The sequence below is a fragment of the Leishmania martiniquensis genome, chromosome 24, assembly GCF_017916325.1.
Source record: "Leishmania martiniquensis isolate LSCM1 chromosome 24, whole genome shotgun sequence".
NCBI lineage: Eukaryota > Euglenozoa > Kinetoplastea > Trypanosomatida > Trypanosomatidae > Leishmania > Leishmania martiniquensis.
In genome coordinates this window covers 732131-750000 of record NC_090159.1, presented here as the reverse complement: position 1 = coordinate 750000, position 17870 = coordinate 732131, and the positions used below count along the sequence as shown (strand labels likewise).

At 62.8% G+C, this 17870-nt stretch overlaps 7 protein-coding genes across 7 annotated transcripts in view; all 7 read left to right on the top strand.

Moving 5' to 3' along the window:
• Window positions 1-717, top strand: part of LSCM1_05162 (uncharacterized protein) — a gene marked incomplete at both ends in the record, with an annotated part of 4341 nt that extends 3624 nt beyond the window's left edge. The window contains one exon of the mRNA XM_067322635.1: window positions 1-717. This exon is cut by the window's left edge and continues 3624 nt beyond it. Within this exon, the coding sequence (XP_067178498.1) occupies window positions 1-717 (717 nt within the window).
• A 770-nt stretch (window positions 718-1487) lies between these two features.
• Window positions 1488-4760, top strand: LSCM1_05161 (uncharacterized protein; the record flags this gene model as incomplete). Its single annotated transcript, XM_067322634.1, has 1 exon — window positions 1488-4760. One exon carries the CDS (start codon window positions 1488-1490, stop codon window positions 4758-4760), a length of 3273 nt encoding a protein of 1090 aa, XP_067178497.1.
• A 588-nt stretch (window positions 4761-5348) lies between these two features.
• On the top strand, window positions 5349-7097 carry LSCM1_05160 (uncharacterized protein; the record flags this gene model as incomplete). Its single annotated transcript, XM_067322633.1, has 1 exon — window positions 5349-7097. The coding sequence occupies one exon, from the start codon at window positions 5349-5351 to the stop codon at window positions 7095-7097; it is 1749 nt and encodes a 582-aa protein (XP_067178496.1).
• Window positions 7098-7369: 272 nt separating this feature from the next.
• LSCM1_05159 (uncharacterized protein) lies at window positions 7370-8512 on the top strand (the record flags this gene model as incomplete). The annotated part of the gene is made up of 1 exon (XM_067322632.1): window positions 7370-8512. One exon carries the CDS (start codon window positions 7370-7372, stop codon window positions 8510-8512), a length of 1143 nt encoding a protein of 380 aa, XP_067178495.1.
• Window positions 8513-9505: 993 nt separating this feature from the next.
• On the top strand, window positions 9506-10306 carry LSCM1_05158 (uncharacterized protein; the record flags this gene model as incomplete). Its single annotated transcript, XM_067322631.1, has 1 exon — window positions 9506-10306. One exon carries the CDS (start codon window positions 9506-9508, stop codon window positions 10304-10306), a length of 801 nt encoding a protein of 266 aa, XP_067178494.1.
• A 1204-nt stretch (window positions 10307-11510) lies between these two features.
• On the top strand, window positions 11511-13682 carry LSCM1_05157 (uncharacterized protein; the record flags this gene model as incomplete). Its single annotated transcript, XM_067322630.1, has 1 exon — window positions 11511-13682. The coding sequence occupies one exon, from the start codon at window positions 11511-11513 to the stop codon at window positions 13680-13682; it is 2172 nt and encodes a 723-aa protein (XP_067178493.1).
• Window positions 13683-14873: 1191 nt separating this feature from the next.
• Window positions 14874-17789, top strand: LSCM1_05156 (uncharacterized protein; the record flags this gene model as incomplete). The annotated part of the gene is made up of 1 exon (XM_067322629.1): window positions 14874-17789. The coding sequence occupies one exon, from the start codon at window positions 14874-14876 to the stop codon at window positions 17787-17789; it is 2916 nt and encodes a 971-aa protein (XP_067178492.1).
• Window positions 17790-17870: the final 81 nt, after the last annotated feature.

The following is a 17870-nucleotide window of genomic DNA, read 5'->3' as shown; positions in this document are numbered from 1 at the left end:
CACGTGCGCAGGCCGGCAGCGGCAGCGCTGCTCAGTGCTTTCCGTGGTGACCATGCGACGAGCGCTGGTGCCTCGAGTGCATTACCGCAGCGCCTTTCCGCGTGTGTCATGGCCGTTCTTGTAGCGCACGAGCATGAGGAGCGCGTGCTGAAGCCGGCGAGCCGTGTGCTGGACTTGCTCATCAGCGAGAGCGTCTTTGCAGTTGAGCAGCACCGTGCCGTGCTGGAGATGCTGCGAAAGGAGTTGAGGCACTTTGCGTTGAACATCATCGTGCTACTGGCGATGGTGCCACTGCTGGCAAGTGTGTGCCGAAGCCCTGACGCCGAGGTGCGGCGCGATGCATGGATGCTTGCGCTGACGATGATTGCAAGCCGCTACCCTAAGGTGCGCACCAAAGTTGCCGCAGACCTCTACGCAGCCCTGCTAGTGTTGACTTCCGGCTCCCTCGTCCCTGCGGGCCTCCCACTGGAGGGGTGCAGGCGCGCAATGGAGCACCTCATGCTGGTGCAGTGGGACAGCAACGACGCTACACGCACGCGGGCTGCGCGCAACGAGCTGTACGGCATGCTAGAGATCGACCCCCCAGCCACGCGAGCAACCGACACCGGGAAGTCGGCCAACGAAGACATGCAGCGCGGCGCCATGCAGCCAGCGAGGGAGCAGCGAGGCGCGGTGGCTGCTACTTACAAGTCGCTCGTGCAGGAGGCCGGCTACTGAGCTTAGTTGGTTCGGAGACTGGCTTGTCGCTGGGAGCAATGTGTTGCCAGCTCAGTTGCACGTGGTGGTAGCTGTATCTGGCGGCGGCGTCCCCTCCCCCTCTCCCTTCCCCCACCCCCACACACACACGCACAGAGGTGCTTTTCCTGCCGTCGATCCTTCCCTCCTCAGTTGGCCATTGAAAGTGGCTGTCTTCCTAGAAAGGCACAGATGCCGCTACGGGGTAAGCTTCCGGTGCATAACTCGGTGCAGACAGATGAAGGGCGGCACCGCGATACGAAGGGCGGTCGCTGCCTCGCGTGGCACGAGGCTCCTCCACACGCTGTCCTCCTCCTCTGCAGCTGTAGTTTTGCGGGTTGCACATCCTTACTTCCTCTATACCCCTACTCTCTTTCAACGTTCGCGCCCTCTCTCGTCCACGCAATGTCTTCGTCGCCTGTCGCCTGCACGCACTCTCCCCACCACCACCACCACCACCACTCCTTTACGGCAGTCGGGGGGGGCACGCGGGCGTTCTCTTAGATGGTTCGGAGAGTGGGTGGTGCACTCTCTTTCTCATCCAGGAGCATTTTCTGATGCGGTCGACGACGCCCTCGCTGCACCGGTGCGCATACGCAAGTACACGCACGCCGTCTGATGCCCCTCACCCCTACGCTGCCGTCCTTTCCACCGTCTCTGTTTTTATCTGCTCTGCTGCTGCCGCCATCACCGCACACAGAGCACTCTCCTCTCCCTTCCGCTCCCCTCCGGCACTTCTGGGCGCATTGCCCATGACCTCGACAAGTGTGGCGCTAATTGCGAACGTTCTGCGTCGGACTCGCGAAGGCGATAATCTGCAGTGGGTACGCTACGATGTGCCGTTTCGCACTGCGCAGGATTACGCAGCGGCCGAATACCTTTACCGACTGCGTTTGTGTTCACTGCGGCTGAGGAGCTCGTTGCTGTCGCGGTCTATGCCTTGCACGGGCTCAGCAGGCGAGGTGGCGCAGGTGCTCCCCTACTACCCCGTCCAGGTAACCGCTCAACTGGTTTACATGGATGAGCCGCTGGGCCCCATCGTTGAGTCGGCCGCCGTGTACGCATCTGCAACGGCACCGCTGCCGCCATCGTCTCCTGCCGAGGGCGGCACGAATATACATGTGGAGCTGGAGGTGGCCTACACATTCGCTGACGAGTGGCTTGTCTTCCCGCTAGAGCTGTGTGATGTTCCGCTCGATGCGAGATGCGAGCTGCACCTCTGGCATAAGGACACGCGCGTCGCGGGAGCCACCTTTCACGTCTACTCCACAGAAGGAGAGCTGTGCGTGGGCCAACGGCAGTTGGCACTAAGCCCACTCGGGGCGGTGCCGAGCGACCAGCCGCTGTGGACCGCCTCTACGCACGCAGCGGAGCTCCTGGATGATTTTCACCGCGGCATGATGCCGCCCGTCCCTTGGCTGGACGCGCTATCCATCGAACAACTGGAGGCTGAGCATGCGCGGCGCGGCAACGCCGCTGTCCGCGGAGGGGGCGCATCATCGACCAAGGATTCTTGCGATGCCCCGGTAGCCATGTTGACGCTGTACCTTCCAGCCGCGACCACCGCTGTCTTCTTCGAGCCTGCCGTAGCGCGCGTGTCGGAGGATATGCAAGCCCTGCAACAGCGCAGCGGCGCGGCAGACGACGCCTGTGACTTCACTCAGCGTCCCTTTCCCGATCAGTACACATTCTTCAAGGAGCACAACCTCTGTGAGGCGAAGGCGGCCATCACGTCAAAGATGCAGTACTTGCTGTCTGACAGCAGCGCCCCTCCTGGGCCGAAGGAGCGCCACCAGCTCGCGAGCCTCTTGCGGCGTCCGCCGATTCAGCTAGACAGCGGCACCGGCGCCGTGGTGGCAGGCGCCGCTGCCGGAGGGGTCGGTGGCGGTCGGCTGGAGGAGACGCGCTTACTGTGGAAGTACCGTCACTTCATCTGCCGCGACGGCAAGTACTTCCTGCCTTTCATGCGGTGCGTGGACTGGGCGAACACCCACTCCAGCGAGCGGCGCGCCGCCTGCGCCCTCATTCACCAGTGGGCGAGGCCAGCCTTTGCGGATGTTCTGGCATGCCTCAGTTTCTACTTCGACCATGTGGCGCCGGTGCGCCAGTACGCTGTACGCCTGCTGCGCAAGGAGGGCGATGCGCGCTTGTGTCAGCTCGCCTTCCAGCTTGTGCAGGCGGTGCGGTACGACTCGGCGGAGGCGGAGCTGGCCAACTTCCTGGTGGAGCGCGCCATGGGATGCTGGGAGCTGTGCAGCACCCTCTACACTATGCTCTCGGTGGAGGTGGCGCTGGAGCGACGTCGCGGCTCCAGCGCGGCAGGTAAGGCGAGCGACGACCGGCACGACGGCCCGAACCTCTTCGAGTCGCTGCTGCGTCGCTTGGTGGAGCGGGTGACACAACAGTGCCCGCACTTCGCCACGCGGCTTCGCCAGCAGCACGCGATGCACCGGGTGCTCCAGCAGCTTAGTCGCCAGCTACAGCAGAGCTCTCTAGACCGCCTGGGTAAGGCGGCACTGGGCAACAAGCTGATCGCAAAGCAGGCGTGTGGCCTACGCGCTCTCTTCTCCTCCGTGCGCCACAGCACGTCAGCTAGGCGAAGCGTGAACGCGAGCTTCAGCAGCAACTGGACAGTTCACTCCTCGACTGGCTTGCGAGACGAGCACTCGACCAGCTCTGCGCACACAGGTGACGGCAGCGAGGAGGCTGAGGCGAACGGCGGCGATGACGGCAGTGCCGTCGAAGCAAGCGACACGGACAGCGGCGCTGATGACGAAGGGCGACGGTCGCGCTTCCCGTCTCCATCGCCACGGTCCCAGGGAAGTGCACCACGAACGCCCCAGGGGCAGAGTGGTACCCAATCACAGCACCGTAACCGGCGCGCCTCAGCTGTTGATGTGCTGGATCGCTACGGCGTCACAACGCTCGCCACGCACCCCTGCATCCCCATCACGGGGCTCCTTCCCGATTCGCTGTACATCTTCAAGAGCGCCAAGTTGCCGATACGGGTGACCTTCATGGCCCTGCGGCCCGCAGGCGTCACATGGGGCGGCGGCCGCGCGAGCGAATCGGCCAACGGGACTCCGCCGCCTCCCTGCGTGCTGCCGCCCTTAGCAATGCAACCGACACCATCGCCGCAGCGCAGCGGTGGGCCGCCAGGCGCTAGCAGCAGCATCGGCGGGAGTGCCAGCGCAGCAGTTGCCGCGGAGGAGCAGGCAGGAGGCTTTCTTGGGGCTGGCGGAGACGACACGGTGCCGCTGGCCGTGATGTACAAGTACGACGACGACATCCGGCAAGACCAGCTCATTGTGCAGTTTATTCGTCTCGTAGACGAACTCCTCCAGCGAGACGGACTGCAGCTGTACTTGACGCCGTATCAGGTGATGGCCACCGGCCCACATGAGGGCCTTGTTGAAATGGTACCGCAGGTGACGACGTTTTTCAGCGTGCAGCGGGACGTGCTGAAGTATCTGCGCGTATACAACAGCACGGCGGAGCTGCTGCGGCAGGCGATGGACCGCTACACACGCAGCTTCGCCGGCTATTGCGTCATCACCTTCGTCCTCGGCATCGGCGACCGGCACCTGGAGAACATCCTCCTCACGCAGGACGGCCGGCTGCTGCACATCGACTTCGGCTACGTGCTGGGCAACGACCCGAAGCCCTTTCCACCGCCCATGAAGATCAACCGTGAGATGGTGGAGGTGCTCGGAGGGCCGCAGAGTACCGGCTTCACCGAGTTCAAGCTGTACTGCTGCAGCGCGTACAACACGCTGCGAAAGCATGCCCCACTGCTTCTCCATATCCTGCTTCTCGGCGCCCACGCTGAGGGCATGCCGCAGGTTACCGGGGAGGGTGGCGACCCTCGTGTGAACCTGCTGAAGGTTCAGGAAAAGCTCCGCCTCGACCTGACAAACGCCCAGGCAACGCAATACCTGCAGAACGTGATTGCCGACAGCGTCGGCTCCATCTTTACAAATCTCTGGGACGTCCTGCACGCCGCTGCACAGGCGACCCGCGGCTAGCTGCTCTGTGCTATGGCACAGCAGCTTTGCAGCTGCGCCTCCGTTCTGTTACGGGGTGTCGTCGAACAGCAGAGGCCCATGGAGAAAGAGAGAGAGAAACGGGAAGAAGGGGTAAGAAGTGCAAGCGGGTAGTCTTGCAGCTTTGCTCACGCATGTAAAGTCACTGCTGTGGCCGACGCACGTCGTGCGACGAGGTCTCGGGCGAGGAAGGATCTGCGCGAGTGCGTCCTCCCCGCAACTTCCCCATGTGTATGTGCGTATGTGAAGCTTCAGCCGATGATAGGCGCCCGCCACTGCGAACCCCTCTCCCTTTCTCTGCTCCCTCGCGCCTCCTCCTGACCTCACCTCCGACCAATCACCGGCGATGCCACACGGACACACATGAAATCACGGGCACGCGCGCGTACGGCTGTGACATACTTTAGATTCGGACTCATATTTTGTTTTCACACTCGCCCTCCTCCTGCGGACGCCTGTTTCTGCAGCGTGGCGCGTGGCTCTCTCCATCGCCTCCTGCCAGCAGACGAGCGTGGCGGTTATCCCCTACCCCCGCCCAGTGCACCCCTTCTTCTAGCCCAGCGACGAAGCATGAAGCGTGGCCACAGCGGCGGCGCGGCAGATCCGAACCACCCCTCCCTCGCGTTTCACCGCGAAGTGCTCATCGTCCAGCAGTGGACTGCGATACGCCGCGATTTTCTGCAGGCCCTCGAGGCCGTGGCAGCCAGCAGCGTGGTGCAGTGGCGAGAGCCCCGCAAGCTCTGGCGTCATGCTCAGGAGGCGCTTGGTAAGTGGATTCTCTCTCAGGTGGCTCGCGTGCACCTGGCGGCGTCGGACACACCGCAGGAGGACCACAGCCCCCGCACACCCTCTCCGGCGCACCTCCTCGAGGCCGAGATCCACTTCTTCCCTTCGGCAGACCAGCTGCGGCGCGCCATGGCAAACATGGGTGGCGCACCCGTGTCGAACGGTTGCAGCGTTACGAAAGGCAGGCGAGAGCTCTGCACCTTCGATGAACAGCTGGTGCGAGACTTGACGATGAAATCAAACGGCACGCACGACTCGGCTGCCGTAGCTGCATTGGTGCAACTCGTGAAGAACTTCGCCTTGGCAAAGCGCTGCGTCGCTGCTACCGAGGCCGTCGAGGCCGGCATGCAAGGCGTCACCCCGTCCCGGGCATTGAAGCCCCGTATCCGCCGCCGCGAAGCCGATGACCCGCAACGCACCCCTCAGCAGAGGCGTATCGTCGGCCCCATCGCGGAGGTGTCAGTGCAGTGGCCGCGCCACTGGCGTCGAGAGCAGTGCCGCGACTGCCCGCCTGTATCGTTGCCGTGGGCAGCGATGGAGAAGCTACAAAGGTGCTATAGCTTCTTCTCGGAGGCATCCGAGCAGGTGCGCTACAAGGGAGTGCCCTCTGCTGAGGCGCGTCAGCACCGCTTCGAGCTGCGCGCCGCCACTGTGATATTCCGCTACGAAGGCGGTCTTGCGAGTGGAAGCCTGCAGCTGTGCGCCGACACGCGACTGAAGCAACATTTGCACGCAGCGGGCTACCACGTCATGGACCTCTGTGCGTCGCCAATCAACGCGTACATGAAGATGCCGCAGCCCGGCGCGTTCAAAGGCGCCGCTGCCAACGATGACGTCTCCGCGGCCGAGGAGGTGCCAAATCATTTCTGCTCTGCCTTTTACGACACGGATCAGTACTTTGGCAGTATAGGCAGTGCCGTTGCCGTCGACCCGCAGCGCATTTACGGCGACGCGGCGATCAACCCGGATGGCAAGCCGCTACTTCTCACACTGGACGTCCCGTACGACGAAGACTTGTGTGAGCTGCTTTTTCAGAAGCTCGTCCGAGACATGCGCCGCGCTACGGCGGGCACAGGTGCAGCAGCGCCGGCGGTGGTGGACTACATTTTGGTGCTGCCGCTGTGGTGGGATATTCGCTTGAAGATCGAGAAGCGCTTGTTTGGCGGTGCCTGTGTCGCCGCAGGGCCGGCGTCGTCCATGTCTCCCTCCCCCTCTGCTCACCGTACTGATGTCATGCAGGTCGTGCGGGAACGGGCGGCGATGCTTCGAGAGGGATACACCGTTCCATATAGCTGGCCCGAGGCCCTCGCCGCAGCCGCCGGGGACGCGCGCACTGGCACAGCGGCGGCCTCGGGCGCGTGGGTGTGCTTTGACGGCGTCTTCATTGACGACAACTACGGCTACTTTTGCACGGCGACGAACAAGTGGCTACACGGGGTGACAGCGACGGAGGTTATCGGGCTGGCGCAGCCTCGCGTGGCGGCTCAGCTGGGGCCGGCGTTGGAGTCGTTTTACGCCGCCCCCGCCACGTGAGTGCACGGCATCGCCACAGGGCGACCAAACAGAATAAATGGAGAAACGAAAAGGAAACGGAGGAGAGACTCCTCGAGGGAAGGCGGTGTGTGGCGGCGGCATCGCCGGTCGTGCATGAAGAGGAGACAAAAGGGGCGGGGGAGACGAGTACAGCGCCGCTCTCTCGCTCCCTCTCTCACTCACTCTCCCCCCTCCCCTCCCCTTTCCTCATTTTCGCCTCTCGCAGGCTGTCTCTCTCAGTCCCTCACACTCCTCCCTTTTGGCAAGCGTCGATGTTTTACCCGCCCTGGCCTCCTCTCTCTATCGCTGCATCTCGGCGCTTGTCCACCCACGCGTACCCAAAGCAGCTCACACATCTTGCTGCCATCATCGTCGCCATGGGATACGGTGGCCCGCGGGTGGCGTTCTACACCGCCAACCAATACCACAATTACGCTGCTGCCATCGATAGGGAAAATGCGGCACGTGTGCAAAGTATCGTGCAGCGGGGCAACTGGCCGGCTGAGCAGGAGGCGCAGCGGCAGCGCGAGGAAGCGTTCCGCGCGTACGAGCGGGCGCAGGCTGAAGAGGCTGCACGCATCCGCGCCGAAGAAGTCGAGGCGCTCGAGCGGCGCCGCATTAAAGAGGAGCGCGCACAGAAACGCCTGGCGACAAAGACGCGTCGTCGCTCCCTCACTGCCGCCGAAGTCACCTCACGTCGTGAGCGTTACATCCGCCTCTGCCGCCTCGCTGAGCCGCGCAAGCGCCAGGAGGCAGCGTATGGCAGCGGCGCGATTGGCAGTGCCATGCCGCACCAAAGCGGGCGCGATGGGAAGCTGCCCACACTGGGACGCAACGGTGCCGTCTATTGCGCCGGCGTGGATCGCGACCGCATTGTCCCACCTCGACCGATACTTGAGGGCACGACACCTCCATGGGTTGGCAGCTACAGCACGCACCAAGGCCTCCATGTGCAACACGCGCAGGCAGCAAAGGAAGCGGCCGCGTACTACTGCGCACCCCCCTCAACTCCGCAAAGCGCTTCTGAGCAAGAGATCCAGCGCATTATCGCAGAGCATGCGGCGGCGGCTGAGCCGGCAGGCACTAAAATGAGCATTGCGGACGGATCCTTCGAGGACGGGGCGAGTGGTGCGGCGGACGCGGTGCAGTGGCATGACGCGGACTTGGACCATGTGGATGACGATGTGGGGTCCATCTTCAGTCACGGCTTGTCAAACGGGCCCATTGCTGCCACTGGCAACACTCACCTATGCACCTCCTCCACGAAGGAGAGCGTTCAGCTGCATCTCAGTCGCTACGGTGGTGCCATGACAGCGCCGCGGCCTGCGAAGGCGGCTACCTCGAAGAGGTTGACGCTGCCTGAGCTAGTCGACCATCTTTTGAAAATACAGATACCCAAATCCACCATTCGATAGCGCAACAGCAGCGGTGGATCGCCCCCCCTCTCTCTCTCAGGGTACGTCTCCTCGTTGACGCTCATGTACAACTCGCTTATTTCAGCACCCCTCACTCTGTTGCAGCTCCTCCCCTTCCTCCCTTCCCTTGCGTGTCTTTATACAGCTCCTTTCACCGTCGCCATGGGCCATCCTGGGTGGTTCCATGGCACAGCCATCACGCCTACGTTTCACGCTGCATCACTTGTCCGGGCACCTTCTCTCAGCTCCCTTTTCCTCGGACCGATCCACTCGTACGATGGGCCGCGTAGACGCGAAAGGTGCCACGGATCTTTAATGTCTGCTGCAACTCAATGTGCTAGCCTTACCACCGCTGGCGCAGCACGCAGCCGCCGATGTACAGCGTGGAGGGGCACAGGGCTGAAGGCGGACACGGCACGCACACGTGTGCTGGCGAGCGCGTGTGAAACGCAAAATGGCAGCAGCCCACCCCTTTCCGCACGCATGCACACCTTCCTCCGTCCCTTCTCGCCCTTTTTTTTTATACGACTCACGGTACAGCATCACCAGCTCACAGTCTCTCGCGGAACAGCTGTCCCCTCACACACGCACGCGCGGTAATCGTCCGTCTCACCGTACTCAGCCCTGCCTCCTCCCTCTCTCTCCCATCAACCTCAAGCGCTGGTCCCCCTCGCTCGCTCGATCCTTGAGCGTACAACGTAAACGCCGCATCACGCATACACACCCGCGGGCGCAGCCGCCGACACGCCCACACAGACTGCTTGCAGTTGCCACTCGTGCTCAGCTCGTTCACATTTTCTTCCCTTCTTTCTCCTTCAGCCTGTGGGTCCCGGTGCGCGTTTTTTTTTACCTGTGTGGGTGTGGGTGCGTGTCTGTGTCTGTGACGCTGTCCTCAGGCCTCCCATCCCCCCCCCACTCCCTCTCTTAGAGATCTCCACTTGACATCGATTGGACTCTTCTTCTCCACAAGCAGTACAGAAGCTGTGCGGTATCATGACTCAGCTGCACTCCGTCGCCAGCCTCGACTACGGCGATGGCCGCACCTGTGTGTGCCGCATTTGTGAGTGTGGAAAGCACCAGTGCCCCGGCCTGCGCGTGCCGTTCATCGGGGAGACGACGTACCGAGATGAGTACGTTGGAAAGCACGTCGAGCGGGAGCGGCCGAGAAGGGAGCGCCAGACAGTGTTTCCGTCCAAAGCAGAGCCTGGCCACTTCAAGACAACCAAGCAGGAGGCGGCAGACTTGCTGAAGGGAAAGGACCTGCGCCCGGCGGAGTCCTACAAACCTCGCGAGGCCGCCGCGGCGCCTCTGCCGTTCGAGGGCACGACGACCAACCGCGCTGACTTCCCAGGCTGGATGCCCGAGTACAGCCGTGCCCGGCGCAAGGAGGACCCGCTCCCGAAGCTGCCGGGGACGTACTTGACAACGAAGGGAGCGATGGAGGAACCGGTGCGTGACCTGGCCGAGCAGGGTAGGCTGCCGAAGCCGCCAAAGAGCTTCAAGGCGGACGACACCCTCCAGAATAGCCTCCCCTTCGACGGCATCACGAGCTACACGGCAGAGTACCCGCCGAAGGAGGTACCAGTGGCGCGCAGCGCCGTCCGCGACGGCCGGGCCGCCGTCTTGCCTGAGAACCGTGACTTCCAGACGACGATGTCAAGTGCGTACCAGGTGCCGCCGCTGCATATGCGCCACGAATGCCCAGCCGCCTTCGTGCCGATTCGCCCCGCGTCGCGCGATGGCCACATCAAACTGTCCGTCTACAACATCCCCTCCGGCGACATCATGTACTAATACCCAAAGAGTAGCCACCGATGCAAGCGCATATGGGTGTGTCTGTACTGTTCCTGCTGAGCGTATGCCGGTGCGTATGTCTGCAGCTCTCTCTTTTTTTCACGTGTGTGTGTGTGTGTGTATCCTCCCGCCCCACATTTGCCTCCGTGCCGACTGATGTATGAGCCCCTCCCCTCCCCCCTCTCTTCCATGTTCCTCCTTGGCTCCCTCCAATTCCTTCGCCTAAGCGCGTGTACCCGTCGATAAAAAGGGCGCGCCGCTGTTGCCCTCATCACCGCCGTCGATTTCTTCTCCTTCGCCTTGTCGCTGCCGCATCGCCGCTCTCCTCTCTCAGGGTGCAGAGAGAAATGGGCCGCACACTATGCCATACTCTGTGCGCCTCCTGCCGCTCTCTGCGTGTCAGCCCTTCGGCCTTTTATTCCCCGCCTTGCGGTTCTCCTCAGCTTCTTCGCGTAAGTGGGGAGGGAGGGGGGGCGTTGATGTGTTCATGAGCCGAGGGGTCGGGGGGGCGGGAAGGTGAGAGGTGCCGCGGGTATGCGCAAGGGAAGACGAGGGGGAGATGAAGTGCACAAAGGAGCGCATCTCTGTACAAACCACGAGAAGGACACCGAAGTGCAGCAAAAAAAAAAGATGAACCGATTGGCGTCCTACATCGATGCCGGCGCGGAGAGGGGGACGGAGGGCTGCAATGGGTGCAGCGGTACGCTCACAGCAAGGATGTGCGCGTACTTCATTAGGGCCTTCTCTGGTACGCTGTCCTCGTCTCCACATTAGCGTGCTTGTGAAGATAAGCGGGGGTGTGGGGGAGGGGGGGTTGGCATGCGGGGCCAGAAAATGGAGACGTCACGATGCCTGTCCCCCCCCTACACACACACACAACTTTTTGGCCTGCGCGGTCGTGTGCATGTGCTCCCTGGCACACACAAACGCTGTGCACTCCGCCCCGCCTTCCCCCCTCTCCTCTTCCCCATTTTGCAAAGAAAGTATGTGTTGGCACGACAGCAGCCGTGCAGGCTTGCGTTGACAAGGAGTGACAGACCAGCGGCTCAGCAGAACTTTCACGCCTCCACCCGCCCCCCTCCAATCCCTCTCTTTCATCCCCGGTGCCTTCACTTCACCCTCTCCCTCTTCCTCAGCCTAGCGCACAGAATGTTGGACCTCCCAGAACCCGGCGCGCGAACAGATATCTAGCTCCTGGGAGACGATGCGCTCGAACGGTGCGGTGCACATCGGCAACGACACCTTCCTCGCTGTCACACGCGATGTCACAGACAGCATGTTTCTCCTCGCCAGCTCGTTCCCAAGGGGGGAGCAGCTGGTGAGCCTTCCGCTGAGCCGCCAGACGCGCTTCCACCCACACGCCTCGCTAATGTGCGGCGAGGCAGAATGCAGCCGCTATGGGGAGTCTGCAATGAGGGCGGGGAAGCCTGCAGGGGCTGGGAGCAAAGAAGAGGCGGCGGCTTCCCTCGCGCCCAAGTCGGAGTTCCGCCACTCCGCGCACGCCTCTCCTGACGGTCGCAAGATCGCCTTCATCAGCAACGTGCGCCGTCACCACTACATTGTGGACATCTCCGTGGTGCCGGCGGCGGTGTGTGAGCTGGAGATGCCCGAAGTGGTGCAGAGCGTGTGCTGGCACACCGCCGCGCACCACGCGCTGTGTGTACTATTCATTTCGGGCTACTTGGTCATCTATGACACGGATCAGTCTCACTTGGGGGTCATTGTGCCGCAGCGCCGTCGAATCGCACTGCGGCCCACCATGGAGCGCACCCTCGCTGATGCCGAGTTGCACGCATATTGTACTCCCTCGAGCCTGTCGACAACATCGGTCACCGCTTGTCCTGTCGAGAGTGTAGCCACTCCAGAAAAGGAGGTGCGGAGCGCGCGTGTCAAGACTCTGGGAAGGGAAGCCTGCCTCACACGTGTGCCACCTGCGTCCTCGGCGCGTGTCGGCAGGGCAGCTGCAGCGCGCATCGGTCAAGACAAGTTGATACCGATTGGTGGTGCCGACGAGCTCGCCCCGGGTGGCGCTGCCTCGCCCTCGCGCAGCCCCGAGCCTGCGAGGCTGCCCACATGGCACCTGGACCTTGTGGACATGTGCGCGCTGCCGCCGACAGAGAGCACCCCTGTGATCCTCCTTCTACTCAGCCGTAGGGGCGACGTGTACGCGATGCACCTTGGCGATGACTGCCTTCCACTCGTCGCGACGGCGGACGCCGTCGATGATGGCCGAATTCGCACATGCAAAGAGGAGGCGCTGCGAAGAGCCGAGGTGGCCGCGGCCCCGCTGAAGGTGGAGGTGCATCATCTCATCTCTAGCGACGAAACCAGCACGGCCGGGGATGAGGCGCTCGCCGTTGGTGGCTGCCTGGTCGACAGGGAGGCCGGCACCCACGCTGTCTTCTTCTGCACTGCCAACGGCCTCGTCAAGGGTGCGTGGGTGAGCGAGCCAGACCTGATCGCTCGCCACCGCGTCGCGCACGTGCGCGCCCTCAGCTTGCCAAACATATCCTTCACGCTCCACCTTAGCGACTCTTTGGGCGTGCAACGCTCGTTGGCGCCAACCGCCAAATCAGCCACGCACGGCCTGGGCATCAGTCTCTCGCAGAACGTGTGCATTGTTCGTAGCGGCCGCTCAGGAGAGAAGACCTTTGTCGTCGCGTTCCCACTCTGGGATCGGCGGCGGCAGGGGTGGGTGTGCTGGCGTCATGCCCATTCCGATGCGCAGGAGGGGCCACGTGAAGGAGAAGCACTGCCGCTGCTTAGCACTGACGCCTCTCCTCCGTCGCCGATCGTGCTGCGTCTGCCCTACGACACTAGTGGCGCAAGCATTGCCGTGGGGCGCACCGAACTTGCCCTAGTGCCTGAGGTGTCAACGATGGACGAGCCGTGCGAACGGCGCAATATTCTGACTATTAGTCTTGCTGCTCTGCTGCGGTCAGCCCTGTACGCGCGCTGCGGCAAACTGCGGTTGCACCCCTCTGCGGGCGCTGGGGCGACTTCGCGTCTGCGCGATCCTCCGGAGGCTGTGCTGAATTTGCTTAACGCCTTGCCGGAGTGCCACCGCCGCTGGCTGTGCGGTGTTTCAGAGGCGGAGATGAGCGCCGCAACGCTCAGCCTCGTTAGCCGCGTCGAGCAGCTCAGTGGCGACGTTCGTCGACGGGAAATGGTGCAGATACAACGCCGCCAGCAGCTCATGGCAAGGCTCGCCAGCCTCGAGAGCCGCGTCGCTGAGATGGGCGGCACGCTAGCAAAGTGGCGGCAGACCATCCTCGACGCCATCGTGCATCGCCGTGGTGGTGAAGCCTTTCACACGGCGAACGAGCGCCTGGGGAAGGTCTTCGCCATGCTGAATGAACTGGAGCAGCAGCTTTAATGCGCGCATGTGTAACGCTGCATTCCTCTGGTCGAGCGTCAGAGACTCACCTACCGCCCTCTGCCGTCCCTTACCCGGGGCAGAGTGCTGTGTGAAGAGGGGGCATGAGTGGGAAGGACGCGCGGGCGGTGCAATGGGGGCGATCCGCTGTTTCTCACGCGGTGCTAACTGAAAAGATGCCGTGCCCCAGGCGGGAGGGGCACTCTACCTCCGATGCTGCCCTCCTCTCCCCCTTCCCCCCCTCCCCTCACACACATGCACACGGTCGGTATGTGAGAGTGTGAGTTGAGTCGGTGCCGTCGCTGTTGTCACCGCTCTGAAATGGGTGTGGAAGGCAGAAAGGGAGCGAATGATTTTTTTTGTTGTTCGGTGGTGGCGAGTTGACGAAGGGCGCGCACGCCGGCCAAGTGAAGGCAACGGAATATGACGCTATGCAGGTGTGCATGTGTGTGTGTGCGCGTGTGTGTGTACGGCGGAGTGCGCCGTTCGGGGAAAGGATGCGGTGCGTTGCCACCACAGATCAGAGAGACGCACACACCGACACAATAAAAAGAGAAGCAGAGAACAGAACAGCGCAGGTATGGCGCTTGCCTTTGACGTCTCTACGGAATGTGCTGCTTGCGAGACCCGCTCCCTAAGCCCGCACAACTTCCAGCTGCCCCGCCCCCCTCGCCCTCTCCCCTCGCTCCTCCTCTGCACGGCACCCCCCCCCCTCTTTTTTATTCACGCAGCCGCTCCCCTCCGTACTTCTGCATAGATCCCAACAGAAAAAACGCCTCCAGACGTGCTTCCTCACTTCCTCATATATATAGTTGCCGTGGTGTATTCCTCGGGGTCGGCACTGTACAACAAATCGCTGTTGCGTGTGCCATCGCCACCGTGACCTCCCCATCGTCTACCACTGGGCGCAGATATGCGTATGGGCACATATCGTCCAAGCATTCATGGCCGCTGACACACACACACAGACGTATACACACATAGAAGGTACCGCTGCATAGACTTTTTTCGTGTGCGTCAGTCTTCAACAGGGAGCGTTACGGCTGGCCGCATGTGTGGAAGCCGCCCCTGCCGCTATCCCTTGCTGTGTGAAAGGCACGGCGGTCATTCCTCCTGGCGCTTCGTTCCACCCCCACCCCCTCTGCACCTCACCCCACCCCGTTTTTCGCCGTGTGTGCTGTCTCACTCTCGATGAGTGACGGTGGCAGATCACCTTCTCATGCCTCAACAGAGGAGCTGAACACCACGGTGGTGATCCGGGCCCCGCCAGCATCACTGCCACTGCTCGATGACGGGGCTGTGGGGCAACGTCCGCCGTCTGCGCAGGGAAAGGCCACCAAGTGCTCTTTGCCGTCGCCCTCATCCTTGGCCCCCCCTGCACCTGGAGAGGAAGATCTGTCGCAACAGCGTAGTCGACACCGTTCTATCACGCGAGTGCTAGCGAACTCTGCACGCAAATCGGGGCAGTTGAACGCTGCCGCGGCATTCACCAATGAGACGGTAGCCGAAAGCGTGTCGTCAGTCACCAATGCAGCCGAGGTGCAGATGGTGGCTGACTTGAGTGAGCTGTACCACGCGCCCCACAGTCTCTTGCAAGCTCGCCAGCACGCGCGCACGAGCGACGAGACATGCGCTGAGCTGCGGCGACGTTGTCAAGACCTGGAGACAGAGAAGCTGACTCTTCGGCTCGAGCTGCAGGAAATGCTAGAGCGACTGCATGTGCGCCAGGCGCAGACAGAGGAGCTGCGCCGCGATGCAACAGGGGCGAAGCTGGCAGTGCTCTCCTTGACTGCCGAGCGTGACCAGCTGTCGAGCAACGTGCAGGAAGCCTGGGACCGCGTTGCAGAGCTAAGCGATGCGCTGCGCCGGCAAGAAATCGAAATGCGAAGCCTGCAGACGGACATCACGGCTGCTCGGCACAGCGAGGAGCGTGCTCTGCAGCAGCACTCCCACGTAGAGCAGCAACTGCGCGTCGTGCAGGAGCAACTGCGCGTGCGTCACGCAGATGAGCTTGCCAGGGGTACGGCACAGCAGCGGCTATCGGCGGCTCTACAAAGCGCGTTGGAACGCGTTGCCGGACTGCTCGGCAACGTGATTTATGACTATCAGCAAAGTCTCGCGTACGATAGCCTGAGCAGAGAGGAAGGCACCGCGAGCGGGGTGCTCGCGTGCATCGCTGAGCACGCCGAGGCAGGCCTCACCAAGGCCGCCAGCACGAAGAGTGACGCTGGCGGCATCCCCCACGTCGTGCTCTTCTCTGCCGACTCTCACTCAGCCAGCGCGCCCGCGGCGAACGCGCTCATGGAGACGCCGCTGCGCCAGGGTGGCTCGGCAGCTGAAAATGCGCGCGCACACGCTGAGGATGCACTCCACTGCGCAGAGGCTGCGGTGTTCGGGAAGGTGTGGGGTACAGAGGGATTGTCGCCGCCGTTAGTATCCGCGTCGCGCGACGAAGCGAGCGAGGCGCAAACGAGCGCTGGCGCCGACCTTGCCGCGGCTACACGACCAGAGCGGCACCATCCCTCGCGGCCTAGCTCACACCAGGCACTCATGCAGAACCACCGCCCAAGCATCTCTCAGGATGCAACCGGGGGGGCAGAGGCGGCGCCGCAGATATCCGCCGCCACGACTCTTACGGACGAAGCAAGTCTGCGCACTGCCCTCACGCCGTTATTGCTCGCACTAAAGCACGTTGCCACGGTGCTGAGCAGTGTGCGGCACCAGCGGCGGCGCTGGGCGGCGGACGCAGCGCACTTCAAGCAGTGCTACGAGGAGGCGCAGCGTCAGCTGGAGGCTGCGCGGCACATGTCAGCGTCACAGGAGAGTATGGTGGAGGTGTCGCGCGGGCGCATCGGAGCTTTGCAGCGCCGCGTGGAGGAGGCCGACGCCGCCTTACTGGAGTGCCGCCGCGAAGAGGCGCACCGCCGTGGACGTCTGGCGCAGACACTGAAATGCTCCGAAGACTGGGGGCTCATTCAGCACTCAGTCGAGCTGCTCCAGGTTCGCCTCAGAGAGCTCAGCAAGGACCTCCGGCAACTGCAGGAGCAGCGGCTGGCCGCCTCAGCTGTGGACGCCGAGCGCATGAAGCAAACTGCCTGCGATGCGGCGGCGGAGGTGCGTTACCAGGAGCTGCATCAGCAGTATTGCGCGCTAAAGGACTTGAAGTCGACGTGGCCGGCGGCGAGTCGCGGGTTACCACCGCTGCAGTCGAGCGAGGCCCTTGAGCGGATGCGCGCACCTTTGGCGCCTTCGACAGTGCAGTCTTTCTCGTCGAGCCCGACACCGCCACCCTTGTCACTGCCACTGGAGCACAAGGCTGTCTCAGTCCTTCTCGGTTCTCCTACCGTCGTCGCCAACGCGGCCGCGCCAGTGGCCGAGCAGAGTCGTTCTTCCTCGGTGTGGCGGCACCCCTCACGTATGACACCCGCGATGGCGTCCACCTCTCGTGGGCTCAGCGAGGAGGGAACAGAAAACCCCGATGTGCCACCGACGCACAAGGAGGGGGACGTGCGTGGAGGTGTTTCAGGCACGCCGCTCCGCGAATCGGCATCAGCATCACCCGCCGAAGCGAATAGCAAGCCGAGCACACTTGTCCAGTGGCGTGCCGGGCAGACACCCTCGCCATCGGCGTCTGTGCCGGCGTCCCCATCTCTTTTCATCACCGCTACCGAAGTGGAGGGCCCTGTGCACGCTTACACACGCGTCGCTGAGCCCCCTCTCAGTGTCGACGCGCCCGCGATCAACGGGATATCATGCCTGCCGAAGGGCCCTTCATCCACAGCAGCGCGGCCGCACACGAGTGTGAGAGCGCCTGATGCCGAACGCATGCTACCGGCGTCGCCCTACCGTGACCCGTGTCGCTCGTTGTCGAGTGCCTCCGCATCGTATGCCGCACCATCGCCGCCATGCACAACAACGCCTTGTGCCAACAGCGGTGTGATCATCTCGCCCTACGCTCGCCGACCCTACAGAGGAAAAGACATGAGCCGCGGCGCCATCGACGGCGCGGCGGACTATTCATCTATATTTGCGACTGAGGTACTGCATGTGATTGAGGCGTTGGATCGACGGGTCTCTGGGGCACTCAACCGAACGCAACACGCGTAGAGAAGTGCAGACGCGAGTGAGCGCGCGCTCGGCCGATTTCTCCCCTCTTTCGGCTGCTTATCTGCCGCTCCTACTATGCCT